This window comes from Thalassophryne amazonica, chromosome 16, assembly GCF_902500255.1.
Source record: "Thalassophryne amazonica chromosome 16, fThaAma1.1, whole genome shotgun sequence".
Classification (NCBI taxonomy): Eukaryota; Metazoa; Chordata; class Actinopteri; order Batrachoidiformes; family Batrachoididae; genus Thalassophryne; species Thalassophryne amazonica.
The window spans coordinates 49,959,010-49,984,256 of NC_047118.1; the positions used below are offsets into that span (position 1 = coordinate 49,959,010).

Consider the following 25,247-nt stretch of genomic DNA (forward strand, 5'->3'; position numbering starts at 1 on the left):
AGAATACATCAAGATAATGTCTAGCTTACGCAAAACTATTTCTAACATATGAGTAATGTGCTTTGAACTTATGTGTAACTTATATCAAACTTATCTTCATCACATATTGATGTATGTAAACATACGTAACATGTTCTGAACGACCACAGTACTTAATGTATTTGCCAGCTACCACATAATGGCGTATTGGCAGCATTTTTTATACATCAGCATACCCTGGCTAAATCATCATGGTGTGACAGCTGCATAACTTATTCGACATAGCCAGCGTATTCGTCAAATTTGTCACAAGTTGGCATATGCTGGCTAAGTCATCAAGGCCCATAAGAGAGACGGACTGTTTCCACACAGACATAAACAAAATCAGAAAAGTAAGCTATTACTTATGTTCTAAAGTCAATTGATACAGTTATACCTACACACAACACAGTGGAAAGGATTTTATTTGAATTTAGCCAGAAAAGAAAAGGAGAGAGTAATAAGTGAGATACACAGTGAATGGGGACTGGGGTAGATAATGTTCTGGAATATAATGTAATGAGTCAGAGAAATAAATAATTATTTTCTGATTCATTAACAGGGGTTAAGATCTAAACCTCAAATAAGACGGCTACAAGTCCATGCTGAAAGGATTTTTGTTGTATAAATAGCTCAAGCAGACTCTTCTTCGTTCTCGCTCTTTTGGTTTTAAAGTTACGCGCAGCTTAAAATAAGCTTGTCATTTTCTTTTATTTCTAAAGCCACCACTTATTGTTTTATTGCTCTACCTGTAAGTAATAACCACTTAATAGCTGTCATTTGACAACATGTCACATTATACATGTATTCTTCCCCAGCTAATTAATTTTTTTCATCAAATGAAAATGAATGAATTTAATATGTCCAAGTTAAAGCTCAGTGGTTTCTTGAGTTATATTGTCTGATTGCGATTGTGCCAAGTAGATGTTTTCCTGACTTAGTGGTTATCTCCCAAATATTCATAAAACGTTCTGTGAATAATATTACTGAGTACTGACCGGCTCTTTTTGCCTTAATATTGTTCATGGTTCTCCATCTAGTGTAATTTATGTGGATCTTCAGCTCGTTTGACTACCCTCTGGTAGCAAGTGCACGAATCGTCTGGCCATCACACTGTCCTTGAATAAACTTGCAGGATTAAACTAAATTTGAAACTCTTTGTCCCCCTCTCTCCTTTTATTTCTGCTCTACTCTCTTCTCTATTTTCTGCTGTTTTATTTTCCCTCTTTTCAGGACACCCATCCCGCTGTTTGATGCTGACACCGGGCTGCTCATACTGTCTGGCATGGTACGATTTGGAATAATGCCCCTCTGTCAATCATATTGATCAGATAAAGATATTTTACTGATCCATATAAATAATGATGCAGGAAAATATATATATTTCTATAATAACTATAAATAATAAACATAACTGCATTACAAAGAAGTGCAAACTCAGTGATTTTTGTTTGATATCACATGAGGTCATTTAATCTCTGATGCATTATAAATCTGTGGTCTTTTTTATATACACTCAACAAAAATATAAACGCAACACTTTTGGTTTTGCTCTCATTTTGTACGAGATGAACTCAAAGATCTAAAACTTTTTCCACATACACAATATCACCATTTCCCTCAAATATTGTTCACAAACCAGTCTAAATCTGTGATAGTGAGCACTTCTCCTTTGCTGAGATAATCCATCCCACCTCACAGGTGTGCCATATCAAGATGCTGATTAGACACCATGATTAGTGCACAGGTGTGCCTTAGACTGTCCACAATAAAAGGCCACTCTGAAAGGTGCAGTTTTGTTTTATTGGGGGGGGGATACCAGTTAGTATCTGGTGTGACCACCATTTGCCTCATGCAGTGCAACACATCTCCTTCGCATAGAGTTGATCAGGTTGTCAATTGTGGCCTGTGGAATGTTGGTCCACTCCTCTTCAATGGCTGTGCGAAGTTGCGACGACGAACTGGAATCAGGTCGAGACCCCGATGAGGACGACGAGCATGCAGATGAGCTTCCCTGAGATGGTTTCTGACAGTTTGTGCAGAAATTCTTTGGTTATGCAAGCCAGTTGTTTCAGCAGCTGTCCGAGTAGCTGGTCTCAGATGATCTTGGAGGTGAACATGCTGGATGTGGAGGTCCTGGGCTGGTGTGGTTACACGTGGTCTGCGGTTGTGAGTACTGCCAAATTCTCTGAAACGCCTTTGGAGACGGCTTATGGTAGAGAAATGAACATTCAATACACGAGCAACAGCTCTGGTTGACATTCCTGCTGTCAGCATGCCAATTGCACGCTCCCTCAAATCTTGCGACATCTGTGGCATTGTGCTGTGTGATACAACTGCACCTTTCAGAGTGGCCTTTTATTGTGGGCAGTCTAAGGCACACCTGTGCACTAATCATGGTGTCTAATCAGTATCTTGGTATGGCACACCTGTGAGGTGGGATGGATTATCTCAGCAAAGGAGAAGTGCTCACTATCACAGATTTCGACTGGTTTGTGAACAATATTTGAGGGAAATGGTGATATTGTGTATGTGGAAAAAGTTTTAGATCTTTGAGTTCATCTCATACAAAATGGGAGCAAAACCAAAAGTGTTGCGTTTATATTTTTGTTGAGTGTATATTGATGTTTTTCTGCATAGGGAGACACTGTGGTCGATTGCTTTGAAGTCTCTGCCTCTCAGCCGTTCCTCTCTCAAGGTATTTTCATCTCCTGTGTTTTCTGTTACTTCCCTCCTGCACTATTGAAATAAAAATGGAATAAAAGAAAGTGATTAATTATGTCCAGCCTTGCTATGAAGATGATCAAACATACACCCTGTTCAAAACTGTACAAAATTTTCTGTTGGGTGAACCTGACACAGACTCTGTGTTTGGTTCGTCTCTCTCTCTTCTTTCTTTCTTTTTTTTTTTTTTTAGGGATTATGGAATTTGGACTTTAAAACACTCTAAATAACCAATAAGTGACGGCAAGTTCAACGATGGCACTGCAAACAAGGCTAAATACTCTGCTGCAGTTGTTTTACAAATTATTGACATTATTGAACTGATTGTACAAACAAGCAAATTGACTGTAAGGGGAAGGAGCACAACTGTTTGTTGATTTTTGGGTGTCAGCCATCTTATTTTCGCCAAGGTTCTTGAAGGAATAACAGTTAAAACATTGCAGCACATTTGAGCAGCTTTTGTCACCATCTAGTGGGCCATGCGATGTGAGCATTCAGGGTTTCTGTACATTTCCTACTTGAGAACCAAAATGTAGTTTAAAAAAAAGGCATTTGTAAATGCCATAAATGCACAATTGTTTAGCAGACAGACCTTTGACTCCCAGTGTTAATGTATAAAATTTCAATTTTAAGAGTTTTATGGCTCTTGAGTTTTAGGATGTGCATGTTTTTGGTGTGTGAATGGACGGACAGAAGGTATTAGTTTCTCTTGCGAAGCACAACTTACAGTTGTGTATAAAATTATATTATTGAGCTTTTTTAAACTGTGTTCTCTGTAACACAGTTATGAAGCTAATTCCATGAATGTTAATGTCTTTTACAGCTTTTGATGCGTCACAGAGGAACAGAGAGCATGGATTTTACAAAGTCAGTGATTGATTGAACAGTCATGAAGTGCTGAAGAATTTTTTTCAGGAATTACGTAATTACTCAAATGCTCATTATGCTTGATGGGATTTTTATCATCTCTGACTCAGTGTTGACGGTTCTTTTTTTTTTTTTTTGGACCTGGAGAAGGCTAAGGACACACCAATGTTTCACATGGCGGCTGTGGTGACACCCAGCACCAGCGCATGCTCCCAGGCTTGACCTGAATTCAGTAGGTTTTAAGTTAGCGTTTTTACGGTGTATTGTCTGATTATCTGATTCTTTCTGCAGTGAGCCATTGCTTGACAGATTTCTCAACACGAGGAGCTGCCATGGTACCCAAGCTGGCGATGGATGTCATGTCTTGTGAAGTGATGCGTGTACTTCAGCTGACCGACAGCTGCATTGTGCCAATCAGCTATCAAGTCCCACGCAAGGTTTGCAACACTAGTGACGTTTTGGACGTCTTTACAGACATGATTTATAAATGTGTGAGTGTGTGTGTGTGTTTATTTTTTTTTTGTGTGTTGTTCTTCAGCGTTCAGGCCAGGAGTTCCATGATGATCTCTACCCAGACACAGTGGGCACGTCTCCAGCCATGTCTGCAGATGAGTGGTGGCAGGGAGGGAACAAGCAGGTAAGGAATCTCCAGGCACACGAGACAAGAGTTTATCCAGTTTTTCTGCTATGCACATACCTCAGACAGTTACGTCCAACTGTCCTCAGGTGGAGAAAGTGAGCCTGCACCCAGACAAACAACCCAAAAACAAGACGTTATCCAATCGGATGTCTGCAAAGAAGGAATTGGCCAGTGGTGGGAGCAAGGAGGTAAAAACATACTTGATGGTCACATTCAATCAATCAAATCAATCAAACTTTATTTATAGAGCACTTTTCATACAATTAAATGCAACACAGAGTGCTTCACAAAGTAAAAACAGTACAGTTGAACTATCGACCCACGTAAAAAACATCAACCCACAAAAATCCACGTCGTACACACCACCGCTCACCACACACACACGCACATTAAAAGAATAAGAGAATAAAAGGCAATAACAATTTAAACAAGATAATAAAAGTAAACATTAATTAAAAGCTAAACTAAAAAGATAAGTCTTGAGCCTATTTTTAAAAACCTGAACATTCTCTGCAGCCCTGAGCCCCTCCGGCAGACTATTCCAAAGACGAGGACCGTAAAACTGAAAAGACGCCTCCCCATGAGTGTGTGTTCTAACTTTGGAAATGACTAACAGTCTGCTGCCAGAGGAGCGCAGAGAGCGTGAGGGTTCATATGGTAAAAGCAATTCTGAAAGATAAGAAGGGCCAAGACCATTAAGACATTTAAAAACCATTAAAAGAACCTTAAAATCAATCCTAAAAGACACGGGGAGCCAATGCAGCGATTTTAAAACCGGTGTAATATGCTTCCGCTTTGTAGTCCTTGTCAGAACACGAGCTGCAGAATTTTGCAAGAGTTGGAGGCCAGATATATTCTTCTTAGGAAGACCAGAAAGCAGGGCATTACAATAGTCAATACGACTAGTGACAAAAGCATGCATCAGCGTCTCCGTGTTGGCTCGAGAGAGAATGGGGCAGACTCTGGGCAATGTTCTTAAGATGGTAAAACCTATTTAGTAATATGTTTAATGTGTGGAATAAAACTCAGCTCAGAGTCTAAAATTACACCCAAGTTTCTCACTTGTGGAGATGAATTAAAAGGAACTGTAAAAATTTCATTCTTAGGGCCTCAGGACCAATAACTAAAACTTTGGTTTTGTCCTGGTTGAGATGGAGAAAGTTTTCTGCCATCCAGGATTCGATACTAAGATACAGTTAAAAAGTGTGTCCACTGGTCTTGTGTCATCAGGAGACACGAGACATACAGCTGTGTATCATCTGCGTAGCTGTGAAAGCTAACTCCATGTCTCCTGATGACACCACCAAGCGGGAGCATTATACACTGTTAAAAAGGACTGGTCCTAAAATCGAACCCTGGGGCACACCACATGTGACCTTCATGAACATGAGAAGAGCAGTATCGAGACTTACCATAAAAGTCCCGTCTGTAAGATACTGAAGTAAACCATTTGTGCACAGTATCAGAGAGGCCAATGTTCTTCAAACAAGCTTAAAGGACAGTGTGGTCCACTGTATCAAAAGCTGCACTCAGATCCAGTAGAATCAACACGGTCAACTTCTTAGAATCAAAATTTAATCTAAAATCATTTAATACCTTTAAAAGGGCTGTCTCAGTGCTGTGGTTCACCCTAAATCCTGACTGAAATTGCTCTAGGACATTGTGGGAATTAATAAAATCACTAAGCTGAATACAAGGTCTGTCCATAAAGTAACGGTCCTTTTTATTTTTTTTAAAAACTATATGGATTTCATTCATATGTTTTTACGTCAGACATGCTTCAACCCTCGTGTGCATGCGTGAGTTTTTCCACGCCTGTCGGTGACGTCATTCGCCTGTGAGCACGCCTTGTCCAGCTCTCCACAAGTTCTCTTATACTCACTCCACTGGTAAGCACTGAAAGCCGAGATAGGCATGTCCAAACTTGTCCTCTAACACTCCGAAACGGAGGTGTTCCTTTGTCTTGCTTCATCAGCGAATCGGTCGTGACGCGTGAAGCCTCCACGCGGCTTTCCATAACAACATCTCGTGTTAAAAGTGAAATCTGCCGGAAAATGGCTGATGTCCAGCTCTTGTGATAACCAGAGAAAGAGCACACGACGGTCTCGTATCCACAGAGCCATCAGCTTAGAAATGATCCAGTGGTTTGTGCCGCGACATCGCAGCTCGGAGCGTGGCGCACCGACCGTCCTTAAATGGGGTCCTTAAAGCTGTAGTTAAAGTCCTTATTCTCTGTGAAGCCCGTAAAATTTTCACCAAAAGCCAGATAAATTTTTCGAATGGTTTCCAGGTGCCAGTCTCTAACAGCTTCTGAAAAAATTCTGATGGAAAAAAAGTCCTTTTCATTCCGCCATTTCCAGACAATGAAAATCCGACGAGGGGGCGGGACCACTCCTTCCACAAGGCGTGCTCACGGGTGAATGACGTCACCGACAGGCGTGGAAAAACTCATGCATGCACATGAGGGTTCAAGCATGTCTGACGTAAAAACATATGAATGAAATCCATATAGTTTAAAAAAATAAATAAAAAGGACCGTTACTTTATGGACACACCACGTAAAAACTAGTTTTTATAAAATTTTCACCACCGCCCCTTTAAATGCAGCAGGAAAGACCCCCGTTTGAAGAGAGCAATTCATGATGCTTAAAAGCTCATCTCTAAAAGGTCCATAAAATAATTTAAAAATCAGATCTAAATCACATGTGGTGGGCTTCACTGAGGAGAAAACCTTATCAAGCGTCTCACCATCGACCAGGACAAAACTGTCCAGGCTTTCCTCAGGTGAAGGCAGACACTCAGATGCATTTAAAACCATATTACTCTGTGAGGACAAGATGTTACATCTGATAGTGTCCACCTTCTTCCTGAAGTGGTCTGCAAACTTCTCACACATGGAGTCATTATGACTTATTCTACGGAAGCTCAGAGCAGCTACGCCTTCTCATTTTTAATGCCACTTCCTGGTTATTGTTAACAACAGCTAATCTCTCTAAGGCCCCTTTCACACCGGGGCTGCTTCCAGTTGCGTCGTGCGTCGATACGAGGACGCCATGTGGAAGCAACCTAGTGCAGAGACGATGCAGCTCAACGCCACAACAGCACAAGGGACGCAAAGGACGAAGCAAATCCGACGCCCAAAATTAAACATGTTTCATATTTTTTGCGTCCTGTGCTCGATGCAGAAATTAAGTGGTTTCAGTGCAAGTCAGAGCAACGCGACGGTACTCAACGTGACTGGAAGCCACACCCTCACAATACAATATTACACAACGCCAATTTATGATTCCTGCTGTGTTCCATTGTTCCCACAGTATAAATCACGTAGGATTGTTTTTATACCGTGTACACAATACAGTAATTGTTCCTACAGTATAAATCACGTAGGATTGTTTTTATACCGTGTACACAATGCAGTAAAACTACACCCTCAAAAAAGAGCACAGAAAAAAAAAATGCTGATTGCAGCTGCTGTTCCTCGCTCTTCTCTCATAAAAGTGTTTAAATAAAGTCCAATAAAAGTCCTGCTCACAGACTGATTGCCAGTGATAGGACATGTCCACATCCAGTAAAAAGTCAGGACATCTCCAGTCCACTCACCGAGGATTCGTTCACGTGCGCACATGTGAACAATTAAAAGAAAGAAAAAAAAACTGTCTGGCTGCAAGCAGTTAGTTCCTTGTTCTTCCCTCAAACTCTCTCATCACTGTGTTAAAAAAAGGACAAAAAAGGACATAAGTCCTGCTCACAGACTGATTGCCAGAGACAGGACATGTCCACATCAAGTATAACTCCAGACATCTCCAAATTTACTCATGGACGGTTTGGCGCGCATGCGCGTGCATCTTGCGATCAAAGGAGGAAAGATAAATGATAACAGAACTCAAAGCGCAGACCTGCAGCTCAGCACAAGAACAAATATAAAGTAGAAGAGAAATCAGAGTGCACAGTCTGGCTGCAGGCAAACTGTGCACTCTGATTCCTCTGTGCAGAGGACCTGCAGGCTGCGTCCTCTCCTCTTCTCTGCCCCCCTGCTGCACGCACCTGACGCAGAAATTCCTGCATCGTCATGACGCCACAGGAAGCAACTCGAAGCAGGTCTGGTGTGACAGGGACTTTAGGCTTCTCGAAAGAATTGGGTGCCCACCAAAGCTTCTGAGTATAATCATGTCATTTCATGACAACATGAGCAGTACGGTCAGCTTTGAGGGAAACACGTCCATGCCGTTCCCAGTCCTCAGGGGAGTCAAACAGGGCTGTGTGCTCGCTCCAGCGCTCTTTGGTATCTTCTTTTCTCTACTTTTGAGCTATGCCTTCTGGTCCTCTACTGACGGTGTCTACATCCATACTTGTCACGATGGCAAGCTATGGCTTGCCTACGTGCAAAAACCAAGACAATCCGTGTCCTCCTCAGGGAGCTTCTCTTCGCTGATTACACAGTTCTGGTTAGCCACTCAGAACAAGGCCTTCAGCATCTCCTGGACTGCTTTTCAAGTGCATGCCATGAGTTCTCACTAACCATCAGTATAAAGAAAACTGTGGTTTTGTCCCAGAATGCTCTATGTCTCCCTCTTATAACAGTCAATGGCTCCAGGCTTGTTGCAGTCGACAGGTTTACCTACCTTGGATCGATGGTCATCCACTACCTGTCCCTTGACATAGAAATCAACACCAGAATCAGCAGAGCAGCCTCTGTAATGTCCAAACTCAAATTTAGAGTATGGGAAAACAAAAATCTGTCCATACAAACAAAGCTCAGGGTCTACGAGGCTTGTGTCCTTGGCACTCTTCTTTACAGAAGTGAGAGTTGGACAACTTATGTGGTACAAGAAGCCAAACTCAATGCTTTCCACATGAGATGCCTACAAAGGATGCTGTGCATTACCTGGATGGACAGAGTCACATACTCAGAGGTCCTCAGGAAAACAGGATCGCGGACTGTGTACGCAATTCTCAGTGAGTGTCGTCTGAGATGACTAAGCCATGTCTGCCACATACCAAAGGACTTACTGTATGGCCAGCTCAAGCATGGAACCCGGCAAAAAGGCCGCCCACATCTATGATACAAGGATGTCTGTAAGAGGGACCTCAGGGCAGCACATATTGACATTGAGTCTTGGGAGAACATCACCCTAAAGGTGAGAAGGACGGAGGAGGATTGTGACAGACTGTGAAAGGAAAAAAGAGAAAAGCAAAAAACACAAACAGCTCAGCATACTCAGACATTTATCTGGGAGGGCTGCAGCAAGGATTGCCACTCGAGAATTGGACTGTACAGACAACGGAGAACCTGCTGCAGGAGGGGGCGCGTGTCATCGTCTGTTCAGACGGAGGGAGGCTGATGATGAATATGCCACCAATAATTGCAAAACATTTTGGGCTTGTGTGATGGTGAAAATGAATAATACCCATTGAATGAAGTGTTATTGCAAGGCTTTGCATCACAAACAATACTGATGTCAAACATAAAATAAGGTAAGGTTGTGTTATTTATGGCATCTTTGCAGCCATTGTTTTCCAGCAGAAAAACACAATTCTCTCCATTCTGACAACAACCTCTGTGTGAGAAAATATTCTCCAAAGCAGGACAGATTTTTCATTGAAATTGAATCTCCCATTGCTGATATTTGATAACCAATTGTCAATGATTTCAGCAAAAAACAATAATAAAAAATCAGATACCGAATTGGGGCCTAAAATGTCGTGGAATTTGCGGTAAAAGTAGAACATTGTGAGTGATCAGCAAAATTTTAAACATGTTTTACAAATTTGTGAAGTCAGGATAGATTATGATCTAAAAAAGTGACTAATCAGATTTAATTGGTGCAGATTGGAGGTCTACTTGTGTAAAAGTAGGTGAAAATGAACATCGGGTACATCGGGTCAGTAATCGGGACTTCCAGTTCCCTGAGCAGAAGCCTCCTTCTGATCCTCCTCTGTGACATCAAACCCATGACAAACAAGTTGCACTCTTCAGCAGAAGACATTGTTGAGATGTTAACAGAGAACATTTTGCTTTTTGGAAACACGTGGGGGGAAAAAATGTGGAAGTAGCGTTTTGTACACGCTCTGGTGTATGAGCAAAAACAATTGTATAATGAGAATTGTGCATAGTTGAGTGCCCTCAGGCAACAATCTGTTACATTTGTATGTAACTGAATATACAATAGTAGGTAATAGTAAGAACGACAATTACATAAGAATTTTGGCTATGGTTTTACGAAAAATAATTGGGCCCTGTTTCTTCAATTTTGAAATCAGGATGGAAATCGGTGCCAAAATCTGGAATGGGAGACTCTTTTTGATGTGATGATGATGTGAAACAGGACATACAACATAAACCAACACATTAACAAAAAGAGACACACCAGATCCAAGAGAATATTTTTACTTCACATCACTTTTTCATAATTCTTTAAAATGAAACAGGCATTTCACCCCTAGATGTCACTGTGGTGACATGTTTCAAACATAACAAAAAAATTGAGTCTTTGCCACGAAATGTCCACTTTGTCCATCACCCATCACTAGCTTTGTTATCTAGAGTTAATGAAATAATTAGCTCCTCATCATCTTGAGATAATGGCATTAAAATTATTTTCAAATGTGGCTGTTCTTTCATCACACTTGACGCTTTGCATCACTGTAATTCATTCCTAATTTAAGGTTTGTAAAAAAGTTAACTTTCTTCATTTACCACTAAACAGCTACTATGTTGTTGTGCAGGATCCAGGTCATCAGTGCTCCACCTCCAGCAGTCCTCTAAGCACTCCCAGCAGCAGTGCTGAGCCGTCTCGCTCACCTTCCTCCACCTCTGGCCTCTCGTCGGGCTTCGTCCCCAGTCCAAGCCAGAGCGCTAAAGCGATCCAGAGTTTGATGGGTACAAACACAAAAACATCCATCCATTCATCCATTTTCTTCCGCTTTATCCGGAGTCGGGTCGCGGGGGCAGCAGCTCAAGCAAAGCCGCCCAGACCTCCCGATCCACACACACCTCCCCCAGCTCCTCTGGGGGAACCCCAAGGCGTTCCCAAGCCAGCCGAGAGATGTAATCCTTCCAGCGTGTCCTGGGTCTTCCCCGGGGCCTCCTCCCAATGGGATGTGCCCGGACACCTCTCCAGCAAGGTGTCCAGGGGGCATCCGGAAAAGATGCCTGAGCCATCTCAACTGACTCCTTTCGACGTGGAGGAGGAGCGGCTCGACTCCGAGCTCCTCCCGAGTGACCGAGCTCCTCACCCTATCTCTAAGGGAGCGCCCAGCCACCCTGCGGAGGAAACTCATCTCGGCCGCTTGTACCCACGATCTCGTTCTTTCGGTCATGAGCCAAATCTCATGACCATAGGTGAGGATCGGAACGTAGATCAATCGTTAAATCGAGAGCTTTGCCCCCCTACTCAGCTCTCTCTTCACCACGACGGTCCAATACAGCGACCGCATCACTGCAGACGTTGCACCGATCCGTCTATCGATCTCACGCTCCATCCGTCCCTCACTCGTGAACAAGACCCCGAGATACTTAAACCCCTCCACTTGAGGCAAGGACACTCCACCGACCTGAAGAGGGCAAAGCACCTTTTTCCGGTCGAGAACCATGGCCTCAGATTTGGAGGTGCTGATTTTCATCCCGGACGCCTCACACTCGGCTGCAAACCGCCCCAGTGCACGCTGAAGGTCCTGATTTGACGAAGCCAACAGAACCACATCGTCCGCAAACAGCAGAGACGAGATTCTGTGGTTCCCAAACCAGACCCCCTCTACACCCTGGCTGCGCCTAGAAATTCTGTCCATAAAAATAATGAACAGAACCGGCGACAAAGGGCAGCCCTGGCGGAGGCCAACGTGCACTGGAAACAGGTTTGACTTACTACCGGCAATGCGAACCAAGCTCCTGCTGCGGTCGTACAGGGACCGGACAGCCCTTAGCAAAGGACCCCGGACTCCGTACTCCCGGAGCACTCCCCACAGGGTGCCCCGAGGGACACGGTCGAACGCCTTCTCCAGATCCACAAAACACATGTGGACTGGTTGGGCGAACTCCCATGAACCCTCGAGCACCCGATGGAGCGTGTAGAGCTGGTCCAGTGTGCTGCAACCAGGACGAAAACCACACTGATCCTCCTGAAACCGAGGTTCGACCATCGGTCGAATTCTCCTCTCCAGTACTCTGGAATAGACCTTACCGGGGAGGCTGAGGAGTGTGATCCCCCTATAGTTGGAACACACCCTCCGGTCCCCCTTCTTAAACAGAGGGACCACCACCCCGGTCTGCCAATCCAGAGACACTGTCCCCGATTGCCACGCGATGTTGGAGAGGCGTGTCAGCCAAGACAGTCCCACAACATCCAGAGACTTAAGGTACTCAGGACGGATTTCATCCACCCCAGGAGCCTTGCCACCGAGGAGCTTTCTAACCACCTTGGTGACTTCTGCCTGGGTAATGGATGAGTCCGCCTCTGGGTCCCCAGTCTCTTCCTCCTCTTCGGAAGACATGACGATGGGATTGAGGAGATCCTCGAAGTACTCCTTCCACCGCCCAACAACACACCAGTCAGGGTCAACAGCTCCCCACCCGCACCGTAAACAGTGCCGGTGGAGAGCTGCTTCCGCCTCCTGAGGCGTTGGACGGTTTGCCAGAATCTCTTCGAGGCCGACCGATAGTCCTCCTCCATAGCCTCCCCGAACCCCTCCCAGACCCGAGTTTTTGCCTCTGCGATCGCACGGGCTGCGGCACGCTTGGCCTGCCGGTACCTGTCACCGGTACCCACCACTGCTTTTGAACTATAGGTTGGACAGAAAAGATATGGATTATGATTCTGGCTCTGTCTCAGATGTTTTTTTTTTAATTGAACTACGGCTGTCTTCATGCTGGTAAAAATTATTTGTAGGTAGCTTGGTTTCAAGCTGACACTCCTACTGTCTTGTAAAAGAGATCAACAATCGACATACAGTGTAATGTTAATGTTAATTTTAATTTAAAATGCTTATTTTACTCTTTTCCATATAATTAATTATTAAAAGGTCAGTGGTATGCCTGCTTATGAAACTAATCTGTAGTTTCATTCTTACTGCTGGTTTTAAATATTTCTGTTACCCAGGACCAACCTCCAAGTTCCGCCACATCCAGGGTGCATTGAAACATCGGGACACCCATATCACCAATGTCAGGGGCCTCAACCTGACAACCCCAGGAGAGTCTGATGGATTCTGTGCCAACTGCGACCGTGTGGCAGTGCCACTCAGCATCTCTGGAGGCCAGATCGCTATCTTTGAGGTACAGTACCAGATGATATAGGCTAAAAACTGTTAAAATACTCTGAGTGGGAAGTTTATTCTTCTTGTGACTTCAGCTTTCACAGCCAGGCAGACTACCTGAGACGGCTCTGCCCACCATTCAGAACTCTGTAAATGTGGCTGACTTCTGTTGGGACCCTTTTGACACACACTGTCTGGCTGTGGGTAAGTGAATGTGTGTATTTTCTGGATAAAGGGGAGCTTTTCAGTGTGTGTATGTCATCTATAAAAAGTTTTTTTTCTCATCCAGAATCCAAAGATAGTCAGTTTGCAATTTGTTAACATGCTTTTCTCTCTCGTTCCTGTTTGTACAGCTGGGGAAGATGCTAAGATCCGCGTGTGGCAGGTACCAAAGGGAGGTCTGACAGAGACCTTGACTGAGCCTGACATCATCTTGCAAGGTAGAACCACTGCTTGTAAGACCACTGACTCAAACTGCAGTGATGTAGATTGAAATCATGATTTTCTGCTGCTGTAGGCCACACAGAGAAGATCTATTCCATCAGGTTTCACCCTTTGGCCAGTGGACTCCTGGTTTCTTCATCTTACGATCTGACGGTTAGACTGTGGGACGTGCAGCGCGGAGAACAGGTGAAACTTCTTAGTGGACACCAAGATCAGGTGGGTACAATGGCAGCTCCAGGGTTGTTGTTTTTTTCTTTTGTGGTGAGCTGACAGAATTGTAGTAAATGTGCCTAGTACATGCATGTTGTAAATTCACACATACAATACACAATAGAATTTGTTGACAAATAAACAATTACTTTTCTGACAACATAAATGCAAAATGGGAAAATTTTGTGAAAAGTATATGTAAAACATTAAAACAATTACACGTTAAAAAAGAGTTTGAATTTAGAGATAAAAGAATGCATTTTTTTAAAGACAGCAGTTTTAAAACTCTTTGGTGTCTTCTGTTGTGTATTCTTGTGTTTAGGTGTTTGGAATGGCATGGAGTCCAGACGGGAAACAGCTTGCCACAGTGTGCAAAGATGGGAAAGTTCGCATCTACGACCCCCACAAGTCTACTGCACCTGTGCAGGTCAAGTGAAAACACACTGTGAAATATGATACCACACACAAAAAGTGTGTTAGTGTGTGTGTGTGTGTGGGGGGGTGTGCACGGTTTGCACATGCAGGAATCATGTGCAAACCATGCATTGTTGTCCCTGTCGCCAATGCCTCGTACACCTGTTGTGCCAACTGTTTGCGCACACAAGTGCCTGAAAGACAAAGTGTGCGTTGTGCAAACCCATCACACCCTCACGCGGCAGGTGTCGGCCAAATTTCAGGTGACACGCATGAACACCTAACACCACTCGCATGGCACTTAGAAAATGTGCCACCAGTCACACTCTTGGCACGACAAGAAACTGCAGACAATCACTGTCGTATGCTGTGAAATTGTCTAAGTTCCCCAGAGTGTGACTTTGCAAACACACACAAGGGGTGTGTGCTCACTCACAGGAGGTGTGGTCCAACCAGAAGCAGCTGTGGTGATCTGTCATTCTGGACATTCCAGCTGGACAACACCTACTGTGTTTGGACAGTTATGGACTAACAACTGTCCACTGTGAGGACGCGCGTGTTCTGATGCTGTATTACGTGACGACGAGAGAGAGAGAGATGAGCGAGGAGAGAGAGAGAGAGAGAGAGATACTTATTCATCCCCTGTAAGGGGAAATTCATCTGCCCGAGAGCATACATACATACACAATTCATTCATACAATAAAATAGCAATAAATAAGACAATATAAAAACACATTGGAAGGTAAAACTACATTAACAAGAAGCGTTAAACAATCTCATGGAGGCCGGGGACAAATAATCTTCTATACCTCTCAGGTCCTGCATCTCATGGAGAGGAATCTGTCATCCTGTCATCCTCTGCATGACACTGCGGTGCTCAGAAAAGCAACCGCTCAGCGTCATGTAGAGGATGAGATTGTTGTAATAACAGAATTCATAATACACCTAACTACACTCCACCAGTTCACCCACAGAGGACCCGCCTCCCTCCCATCATGACACGCACTTCCTGACAAATTGTCCAGTCTGTTCCTGTCCCTAACAGACAAGCTGTTCCCCCAACACACAACAGCAAATAACAGAGCGCTGACCACAACGGATTGATTAAAAAGGAAAAGCATATCGCTTACAAACATCAACAGATTTCAGTCTTCTGAGGAAGAACAATCTGCTTTGTCCCCTTTTATACACTGCATTTACCTGCACCGACCAGTCCAATCTATTGTCAATGTGGACGCCGAGGTACTTGTATGTGGAGACACCTCAATGCCCCACATGTCTATACTGACTGGTAGGTGTGTGCTTTCCTCTTGACAAAGTCAACTATCCTTTCCTTTGTTTTGTGGTGTTCAATACCAGCCCATTGCACCTGCTCCAGTTGGTGAACTCCTTGATAACTGCCCTGTACTCTGTCTCGTCCCCTCCCCTCACACAAGCCACCACAGCTGTGTCATCAAAATATTTCTGCATATGACATGTTGGGAGTCCTGTAAGTGAAGTCAGATGTATACAGTGTGAAAAGAAAAGGGGAGAGGACTGTTCCCTGGGGAGCGCCGATGCTCATTTGCACAGTTCCAGTTGCCCCAACCTAACGTACTGTGTTCTCTCTGTCAAGTAGCTGTTGATCCAAGAGATAAATACCTGCTCCACACCCAACTTCACAACCTTATCCCTCAGAATAGAGGGGATGGATGGTATTAAATGCGCTTGAGAAGTCGTAGAACATAAGCCGCACATACCCCCCCACGCCATCAAGAAAGGAGAGTGCCCTGTGCAGCATGAACAATATGGCATCCTCCACACCCATATGCGCTCGATAGGCAAACTGTAAAGGGTCGAGTGCAGGCTGTAATTGTGGCCCGAGAAGCCGAAGAAGAAGCCTTTCAATTGTCTTCATAACCACAGATGTCAGGGCCACCAGTCTGTAGTCTTTGACCCCTGATGGCCTCCCGACCTTGGGCACTGGCACAATGCACACGGTCTTCCACTGCCTTGGCACCTGCCCTATCTGCAGGCTCCAATTGAAGAGCACCTGCAGAGGCACTGCCAGCTCCTCAGCACAGTCCTTCAGGACCCTCGGTGCTATGCCATCAGGTCCAGTTGATTTACCAGGACACACCTTTCGGAGCTCCGCCCTCACCTCGTCCATGGTGCACCACCATAAATAAAAACATATAACGCCATGGTGGCGACAAGTTGCAGCAAGCGAGCGCTGGCACAAGCAGACACTGACAGCCCCCCAGGTTGAAATGGACCATCAGATCAGAACACGCAGCAGGCGATCTGACCGTCACATCACCCGCATGAGCTCTGTTCCACGTGATGCGGTATCTGTGCTGTGGTGCGCCGTCCACAAGACTCGCATGTCAGGCAGAACACGCGCGCGGCCAACTGGACGCACCTGACCAGTAGATGCGGACATGATCAGAGCACACTGCTTCTCCTTCATGTCATTTCATGAGTGTACGTCTGTGACAATGTGTCATCACCAGAGGAACAGACGGATCATATTTGTATTACTCGCTTGATAAATGGTATTTTTATGTGGTGTAGGATTTAAATTTTTTTGTAATACTTCTATGTCCTTCCTGATATGAGCTTCTCCTTAGCTCAGTGGTAAAGTCTCTGACTGCGGATCAGAAGTTTTGAAAGGCGCGAGCAGGGGACTGAGCACTCGGCTGTGGGTGGGGCCCCTGTGCTGAGTGTGATGCTGCTTGAGGTGTTGCCAACTCGTACTGCTTGTGGCCTCGCACTGAGGAAGTCAAGTAGCCTGTTGCAAATGGAGGTGCTGAGCCCCAGCTTGTCCAGTTTACAGATGAGTTGTTGCGGGATTATGGTGTTGAATGCTGAACTGAAGTCTATGACCAACGTTCTCACATGTGAGTCTTTGGTGTCTAAGTGGGTGATGGCTGGGTGGAGAGAAGAGCAGATTGCATCCTCTGTGGATTGTTGGCTCATTATGCAAAGTGTAAGGGGTCCAGGGTGGGCGGGGGGTGGGGGTGGATTTGATGTGTGACAAGCTGAGAAAGCAGAATATTATCAATCAAAACATTTGCAAATGTCTTTACAATTCCTTTAAACACAGTGAGTGGAACTGGGTCCTAGAGTTTGACCTTATACTAGAGACTATTATAGGAAATGAGGAGGACGAGACATTACATGAAGATTCTGGTCTGACATCTTCAAGTGGAGATGATTTGTTTTCTTTAACATATATTTGTCAATGACTGTTCATATACATAGTTGAAAGGTTCAGCAACTAGCCAGGATATGGCAGAGTGGGAGGGTATTTTGTATGCTTGATCACTGATTTGTAGTTTTGTTACAAGAATCAATACAGTAGACTGCAGTGCTTAAAAAGGTATCCACATGATTGCAGTGTCTCATTGTTGCCAACCAATTTTTTTTTATTTTGCTTGACATCATTATGTGACATTGTTGAAGTCAAAGGTCATATAATGATGTTACATAACAATGTGACGTCATTGTTGAAGTCAGAGGTCTGATCCATATGTTTGCCCCCAGGAAGTGTGCAGTCCATGCTATATCTCGTTCCTGACATATGGTCATTAGTGGATATTGGAAGATGACCTCTGATTTGACCTTGAACTTAGACCTATAACCTTGATATGACCTGTGTTTTTGAGAGAACAGTCCACTGCTTGTCCACCAAGTTTGACTGAAATTGCTTCATTTGTTTTAAGTAAAGACATTAGACAATGACTTCTGATTTGACCTTAACCGTATGGTAGTGGTGTCTAAAGTATTCTAGAAAGGGCCAAGTGATGAACTCATCGCATCTGCTCAAAGTGATGTTAATCAGTGAAATCATCTGCTGGAGTCAGTGGCTGCAAAGAAAACCTGCACCCTCTTGACCCTTTCTGGAATACTTTGGACACCACTGCCTTAGGCCTATGAACTTGACATGATCAGGGTTGTGAAGGGATGGTGCACTGAGTTTGTCCACCAAGTTTGTTTGAAATTCCTCATTGAGTTTTATAGATTATGATTCCTGTCTGTGTCTGTCCTTGTCCTCTGTCTCCCTCTTGTGACCGTTCCTGTGTTTGGTTCTTTGTGTTGTCACTGTTCTGTCTTTCTGATGCACTTTCTGCTTTATTTTGGTGGTCATGGCTTTCTTGTGCATGTGTTTGTTTTAGCTTTCTTCCTTTGTCCTCCTCAGCTGTTCCCCATCTATGATTAGCCTCACCTGTCGTCAGTTTGTGTGATTACCTCCCTGTGTATTTATACCCCTGTGTTCCTCTTGCACATTGCCTGAATGTTGTGCATTTTGCCCTTTTCTTGTCCACAGTTTTCTAGAATTTCTTTGTGCTCATCTTCTTGTTGTTTGACCTTGTTTTCTTTACTGTATTTTTGTGATTGCCTGCTTTTTTTTGGACACTGTTTCCAATTATTCTGTTTGCTCTCTGTCCCTTGACCTCATGTCCTGTTTTTGGTAGTAACGGAGAAAGCGAAGCTTTGTGAACCACGAAATCAATATGAAGCAATTGTGTTCAGTGTGTTGAAGCATTTGATACAATTAAATATGGCGCCATCTGCTTGCTGATCAGAAACATAGCATTTGTATGGAACAATAAAGGGCAAGCTGTCAAGAAACAGTAAGGCACTGTTATGTATGTTAAATAATAAAGGTTCCATGCCCATCTTGAAATTTTTGACTATTTTTTCTTTGTGTTATAATGTGGCTCTGCAATCATAAAATACTGTATGTAATAGAGATATAAATTGAGATGTGTGTGTAACTTGGGTGTGTAAATCAGTATGTATAGTGTCTAAATATGTATGTGCCAATGTGAGTGCACAGATGTATGATGGTTTGCCTAATCTAATGCTAATCTTACTAAAATCTTTCTCTCTCTAGTTGTCAGAGTTTGATAACTCCCACCCTGAATTCAAATCAGTGTGACATGTTGCCGATACACGTGCTGTAAAGAAGCTTCATTTGGGGAATCACGTGATTTTTCACAGGGTGAAGCGAAGGCATCCAAACATGTTGCAGCGACGCTTCTGCTTTGAAAGACCGATACAGTGTCGAGCCATCTGCTTCGAGCATCATTAGTTTTTGGACCTTTCTCAGCCTATCCCCTCGTGAACACTGTAGTGTGATTTATTTATTTATTTATTTATTTATAATCTCTGTGTACCTACCTCTGCACTGTCCCTGGCTCTAGTAATAAAGTCCATGTTATCTCTGTGTTGGGGTCTTGGGCTTCACTTTTTCTACATTTTATGTTCCAGCCTTTTTCCAAAATGGAGTAAATTAATTTAATTAATTTAATTTAATTAGCTTATAATGCGCCAAATCACAGCAAAAGCTGTCTCAAGGCGCCTTACATAAAACAAGTCAACATAAAATTGAATAAATAATTAAAAATGAATAAAAAATTCAAATACCATCCATCCATCCATTTTCTTCCGCTTTATCCGGAGTCGGGTCGCGGGGGCAGCAGCTCAAGTAAAGCCGCCCAGACCTCCCGATCCACACACCTCCCCCAGCTCCTCCGGGGGAACCCCAAGGCGTTCCCAAGCCAGCCGAGAGATGTAATCCTTCCAGCGTGTCCTGGGTCTTCCCCGGGGCCTCCTCCCAATGGGACGTGCCCGGAACACCTCTCCAGCGAGGCGTCCAGGGGGCATCCAGAAAAGATGCCCGAGCCACCTCAACTGACTCCTTTCGACGTGGAGGAGCCTCAGAACCTCCATGACCAGTGAAAGATCAAGGACCGAGACGTCGCCCGGTATGGCGGAGCCAGGGTCCCACCCTGGAGCCAGGCCTGGGGTTGGGGCTCGCGCGCGAGCGCCTGGTGGTCGGGCCTTAGCCCATGGGGCCCGGCCGGGCTCAGCCTGAAGGAGCAACGTGGGCCCGCCCTCCTGTGGGTTCACCACCTGCAGAGGGGGCCATGGGGGTCGGGTGCAGAAAGGATTGGGTGGCGGTCGAGAGCGGGTGGCCCGGCGGCCCGGTCCATGCTCACAGCCCCTGGCTGTTGGGACGTGGAAATTCAAATACATAAATAAAAACAGAAGTAAAAGAATAAAACAAATAAAAATAAAAACTATCCATAAGAAAGAGAATAAAAATAGGTTTTGAGTCTTGACTTAAAAATGTCCACAGACTCAGACTGCCTCACGGTCGCAGGAAGACTGTTCCACAGGGTGGGTGCACGATACGAAAAGGCTCTTTGACCTGCTGACTTCTTCTTCACCCTGGGAACACAGAGAAGTCCTGCATCCTGCAACCGTAAAGCCCGGGCCGGCACATAGAGTTCCACCAGATCAGCCAGATAAGATGGCGCCAGTCCATGAACAACCTTATAAGTCAATAACAAAACCTTAAAATCTGCTCTCACAGAGACAGGGAGCCAGTGCAAAGATGCCAAAATGGGTGTGATATGTTCAGACCTTCTGCTACATGTCAGAAGTCTGGCGGCAGCGTTCTGAACCAGCTGAAGACCCCTAATGCTGGACTGTGGTAACCCTGAAAATAGAACATTACAATAATCTAGTCTAGAAGAAACAAAAGCATGAATCAGGGTCTCAGCATCAGTCATGGACAGGATGGGGCGGATCCTTGCTATATTTCTCAGATGGAAAAAAGCAGTCCTAGTAACATCCCTGATGTGGAGGTCAAAAGACAATGTGGGATCAAAAATTACCCCAAGGTTCCTCATTTTGTCCGTATGATGTATGACACAGGAACCCAGGCTGAGCGCCAGCTGGTCAAACTGATGCCGATGTCTTGCTGGACCAAGAACCATCATTTCAGTCTTATCAAAGTTTAAAAGTAGGAAGTTACTAGACATCCAACTTCTCACTGATAGAAGACAGTCCTCCAGGGATTTTATGGGAGTGAGATTTCCCGCAGTTATCGGCATGTACAACTGAGTATCATCAGCATAACAATGAAAGGCAATCCCAAAATTCCACAGTATATGCCCAAGGGGTGCCACATACAGGCAGAAAAGCAAGGGGCCTAAAACACATCCCTGTGGAACCCCAAATCTCATGTCAGCAAGATCAGAGGTAGTGCCATTATACAAGACACATTGAGAACGACTGGACAGATATGACGTCAACCAGGCAAGGGCACTTCCAGTAATCCCCAAAAAATTCTCCAACCTATTGAGCAAAATATGATGATCCACGATATCAAACACAGCACTGAGATCTAACAACACCAAAACCGTAGTGGTGTCTAAGTCCATTGCTCGCAGAAGATCATTCACAACTTTAGTGAGCGCTGTCTCTGTGGAGTGATATTTCCTAAAAGCAGACTGCAGCGGCTCAAAAAGATCATTCTCAGTGAGGTGGTCTATGAGCTGCCATGAAACCACCTTTTCTGAAATTTTGGAACAGAATGATAGATTTGATATCGGCCTGTAATTTTTCAATACACTAGGGTCAAGATTAGATTTCTTAAGTAATGGTTTAATCACTGCTGATTTAAAACATTTCGGAACAGATCCAGAGGTTAATGACAGATTAATAATTTCCAGCACAGTCGGCCCAAGAGTGGGCCACAGGTCCTTAAACAATTTTGTTGGTATGGGATCAAATAAACAGGTTGTGCTTGCCCTCAAAATTCTACTCACAACACCCCATAATGACAAAAAGAAAAAAGGTTGTTTGGAAGTTTTACAGATTTATTAAAAATACAAAAACTAAGAAATCACGTGTACATAAGTATTCACACCCTTTGCTCAATACTTTGTTGATGCACCTTTGGCAGCATTTACAGCCACAAGTTTGGTGCACCTATCTTTGGGAAGTTTTGTCCATTCCTCTTTGCAACACCGCTCCATTAGGTTGGATGGGGAGTGTCAGTGTACAGCCATTTTCAGATCTCTTCAGAGATGTTCAATTGGATTCAGGTCTGGGCTCTGGCTGGACCACTCAAGGACATTCACAGAGTTTCCCTGAAGCCATTCCTTTGCTATCTTGCCTGTGTGCTTAGGGTCACTGTCCTGCTGAAAGATGAACCATCGCAACACTCCACTGTGAGATCAATAAAGTCTTATCATAACAGTTTGAGGACAAGAGCACTCTGGAGCAGGTTTTCATCCACAATGACTCTGGCCATCATCTTTCCATCAATCCTGACTGCTCTCGCAGTTTTACTGACTTTTGGCAAACTCCAGTTGGGCTTTGATGTACCTTTAACTAAGGAGTGGCTTCCGTCTGGCCACTCTACCATACAGGCCTGATTGGTGGATTGTTGCAGAGATGGTTATTCTTCTGGAAAGTTCTCCTCTCTCCACAGAGGAATGCTGGAGCTCTGACTAAGGCCATTCTCTCCTGATTGCTCAGTTTAGGTGGGTGGCCGGCTCTCAGAAAAGTCCTGGTGGATCCAAGCTTCTTCCGTGTATGGACGATGGAGGCCACTGTGGTCATTGGGACCTTCTAAGCAGCAGAAATTTTTCTGTGCCCTTCTCCAGATTTGTGCCTTGAGACAATCCTGTCTCGGACGTCCACAGACAATTCTTTTGACTTCATGTTTAGTTTGTCAATGGTGGACATAAAATGTGCAAAAAGTGTAGCGCCGTCAATACTTTCCAAATGCACTGTTGATATCACCCCAGACAGACATGACTATCACAATATCATCTTTCCACTTTGCAAACCCAATAATTTGAATAAACTTTTTATTTTATTGTTACCAACATGTGTTTGATTTCTGTTTATAGGAAGGCCCGGGTCCAGAGGGACACAGAGGAGCACGTGTGGTGTGGGTATGTGAGGGCAAGTACCTTTTGGTGTCAGGATTCGACAGGTACAGAACATGACAGACTTCAACGGCTCATTATGAGGTCAGAGGAGACATGCTTTCCTGACCTTTCCTGTAACCTTTCTCCAGTCACAGTGAGAGAGGACTCTACATTTACTCCGCTGATTCTTTGTCCTCTGGAGCCATTGGCAGCATTTCAATAGACATTTCACCCTCGACACTCATCCCTTTCTACGATCCCGACACCAGTCTGGTCTTCCTCACTGGAAAAGTAAGGCAACGGCAAATCATCATCATGAAGTTGCCCAGCTATCATTGATTGATGCTGAAACTTGCACGAATATTCACTAAATGTAACGTGTGTGTGTGTTTCATGTCTTTTGTAGGGTGACACCCGAGTGCATATTTTTGAAGTAACCCCTGAGGCGCCATACTTCATCGAGTGCAGCAGTTTTAACTCTCCTGAGCCACTTAAGGTGCTGATCTGCCTTTTTACTTTATCTTTCACATCATTTGCATGTTACCCTCCATGGATCTGCATACATGGTCCACTGTGGTTCTACATCCATTGGGTTTGTGTTTTGGTTTTGAAACTTTGTGATGTGATTGGTGTCTCCTGATTGGTTCCTTCTTGCAGGGGTTGGTCTTTCTATCTAAGACACAGTGCAATGTGCGCGAGGTGGAGATTGCTACAGGACTGATGCTCACAAAGACCACTGTGGAGCCCGTGGCCTTCAAAGTGCCACGTGTCAAGGTGAGCCAATTCCACCATCTAGTGGACAGATGGAAGTGTCAAGCAGGATTACTTGAAAGTTGTGAATTGATTGTTTTTTTTTTGGAAGACAGACAATAAATTTTGTTGATGGGCTAAATGGATCTGGATCTCAGACATATGTGTGTTTACATGTGCATTTATATGGTATGTGCGTGCGTGTGTGTGTGGAGCACGCAGGATATCGGCCCTCTGATGCTTTCATTTTATCTGTAACATAACAGTTTTTGTGTTACTTCACAGTGACTTTGATTGTAGTTAGAGCTGCTTCAAATATGAATAAACATGTCAAATTTTGTATCCATGTAGTGCGTGCACTGATTATTGGCTCTGTTGCCTTTGTTCTTTTTTTCCCCTTCTCTGCTTGTCTTCATTCTGGCTCTCCAGAAAGAGTTTTTCCAGGATGATGTCTATCCAGACACAGTAGTTTGGTGGGAAAAGGCTCTGACTGCGTCTGCCTGGCTTACAGGCTCCAACGGCCAACACAGGAAGATCAGCCTGAAGCCAAAAGACATGACGCCAGGTGTGGACGTAAACCAGAGTCTGTCACAGCATGCCCACAACCATACCACTGAAATATACAGATGACGAGCTGCTGAATTGTGTGTGTGTGTTTGTTTGCTTGTTTTAGTGAGCAAGGCTCCTAAAGAAGCTCCAGTTAGGAAGTATCTTCCCTCTTCTTTCTATCTGGAGGAGAAGACTGATGAACAGAAGAAAGAGGAGGTGAGGAGGAAAAGAACCTTCTCTTTAACAAATCTGACACAAGAAAATAGTTAACTGTAGATATGTTGTATGTAGAATAATTCAATAGAATGTTAATTTAACAATGAATGAGCTGTATGTTTATACTGAATTCAGCTCTGTTTTGGAAGAAAGGGGAAGTTTGAACCAGGTTTTATAAATCCTGTTTCAGCAGATCCCACAACCCAAGACAGGATTTGAAAGGCATGTTTCCATTTTTCAAAAAAAAAAATAAAAAAAAAAATTTGCACAATTTATCATTGCCAGAAACTGTAAAAGAGAAATTTTGGTTACTTGGTCAAATTTCCAACAATCCTTGAAATAACTCATGTGCCAAATGCTGATGCTTAATTATAATGGTTTTACACAAACTGTGTGACCCAGATATTGTATAATAATAATAATAAGAATAATAATTATTTATTTA

The 25,247-nt window shown here is 44.0% G+C and overlaps 1 protein-coding gene across 2 annotated transcripts in view; it reads left to right on the forward strand.

Moving 5' to 3' along the window:
• The window catches only part of coro7 (coronin 7), a 222,440-nt gene that overhangs the window by 166,937 nt on the left and 30,256 nt on the right, over positions 1 to 25,247 (forward strand). For both annotated transcript variants that reach the window (XM_034191187.1, XM_034191186.1), the window contains exons 3-19: positions 1,252 to 1,306; positions 2,659 to 2,716; positions 3,901 to 4,046; positions 4,148 to 4,246; positions 4,336 to 4,437; positions 10,976 to 11,129; positions 13,345 to 13,520; positions 13,597 to 13,705; positions 13,855 to 13,941; positions 14,019 to 14,161; positions 14,478 to 14,582; positions 23,267 to 23,352; positions 23,437 to 23,578; positions 23,694 to 23,783; positions 23,945 to 24,061; positions 24,467 to 24,602; positions 24,711 to 24,802. In XM_034191187.1, the coding sequence (XP_034047078.1) occupies positions 1,252 to 1,306; positions 2,659 to 2,716; positions 3,901 to 4,046; positions 4,148 to 4,246; positions 4,336 to 4,437; positions 10,976 to 11,129; positions 13,345 to 13,520; positions 13,597 to 13,705; positions 13,855 to 13,941; positions 14,019 to 14,161; positions 14,478 to 14,582; positions 23,267 to 23,352; positions 23,437 to 23,578; positions 23,694 to 23,783; positions 23,945 to 24,061; positions 24,467 to 24,602; positions 24,711 to 24,802 (1,897 nt within the window). The remainder of the gene's footprint in view (positions 1 to 1,251; positions 1,307 to 2,658; positions 2,717 to 3,900; positions 4,047 to 4,147; positions 4,247 to 4,335; positions 4,438 to 10,975; positions 11,130 to 13,344; positions 13,521 to 13,596; positions 13,706 to 13,854; positions 13,942 to 14,018; positions 14,162 to 14,477; positions 14,583 to 23,266; positions 23,353 to 23,436; positions 23,579 to 23,693; positions 23,784 to 23,944; positions 24,062 to 24,466; positions 24,603 to 24,710; positions 24,803 to 25,247) is intronic.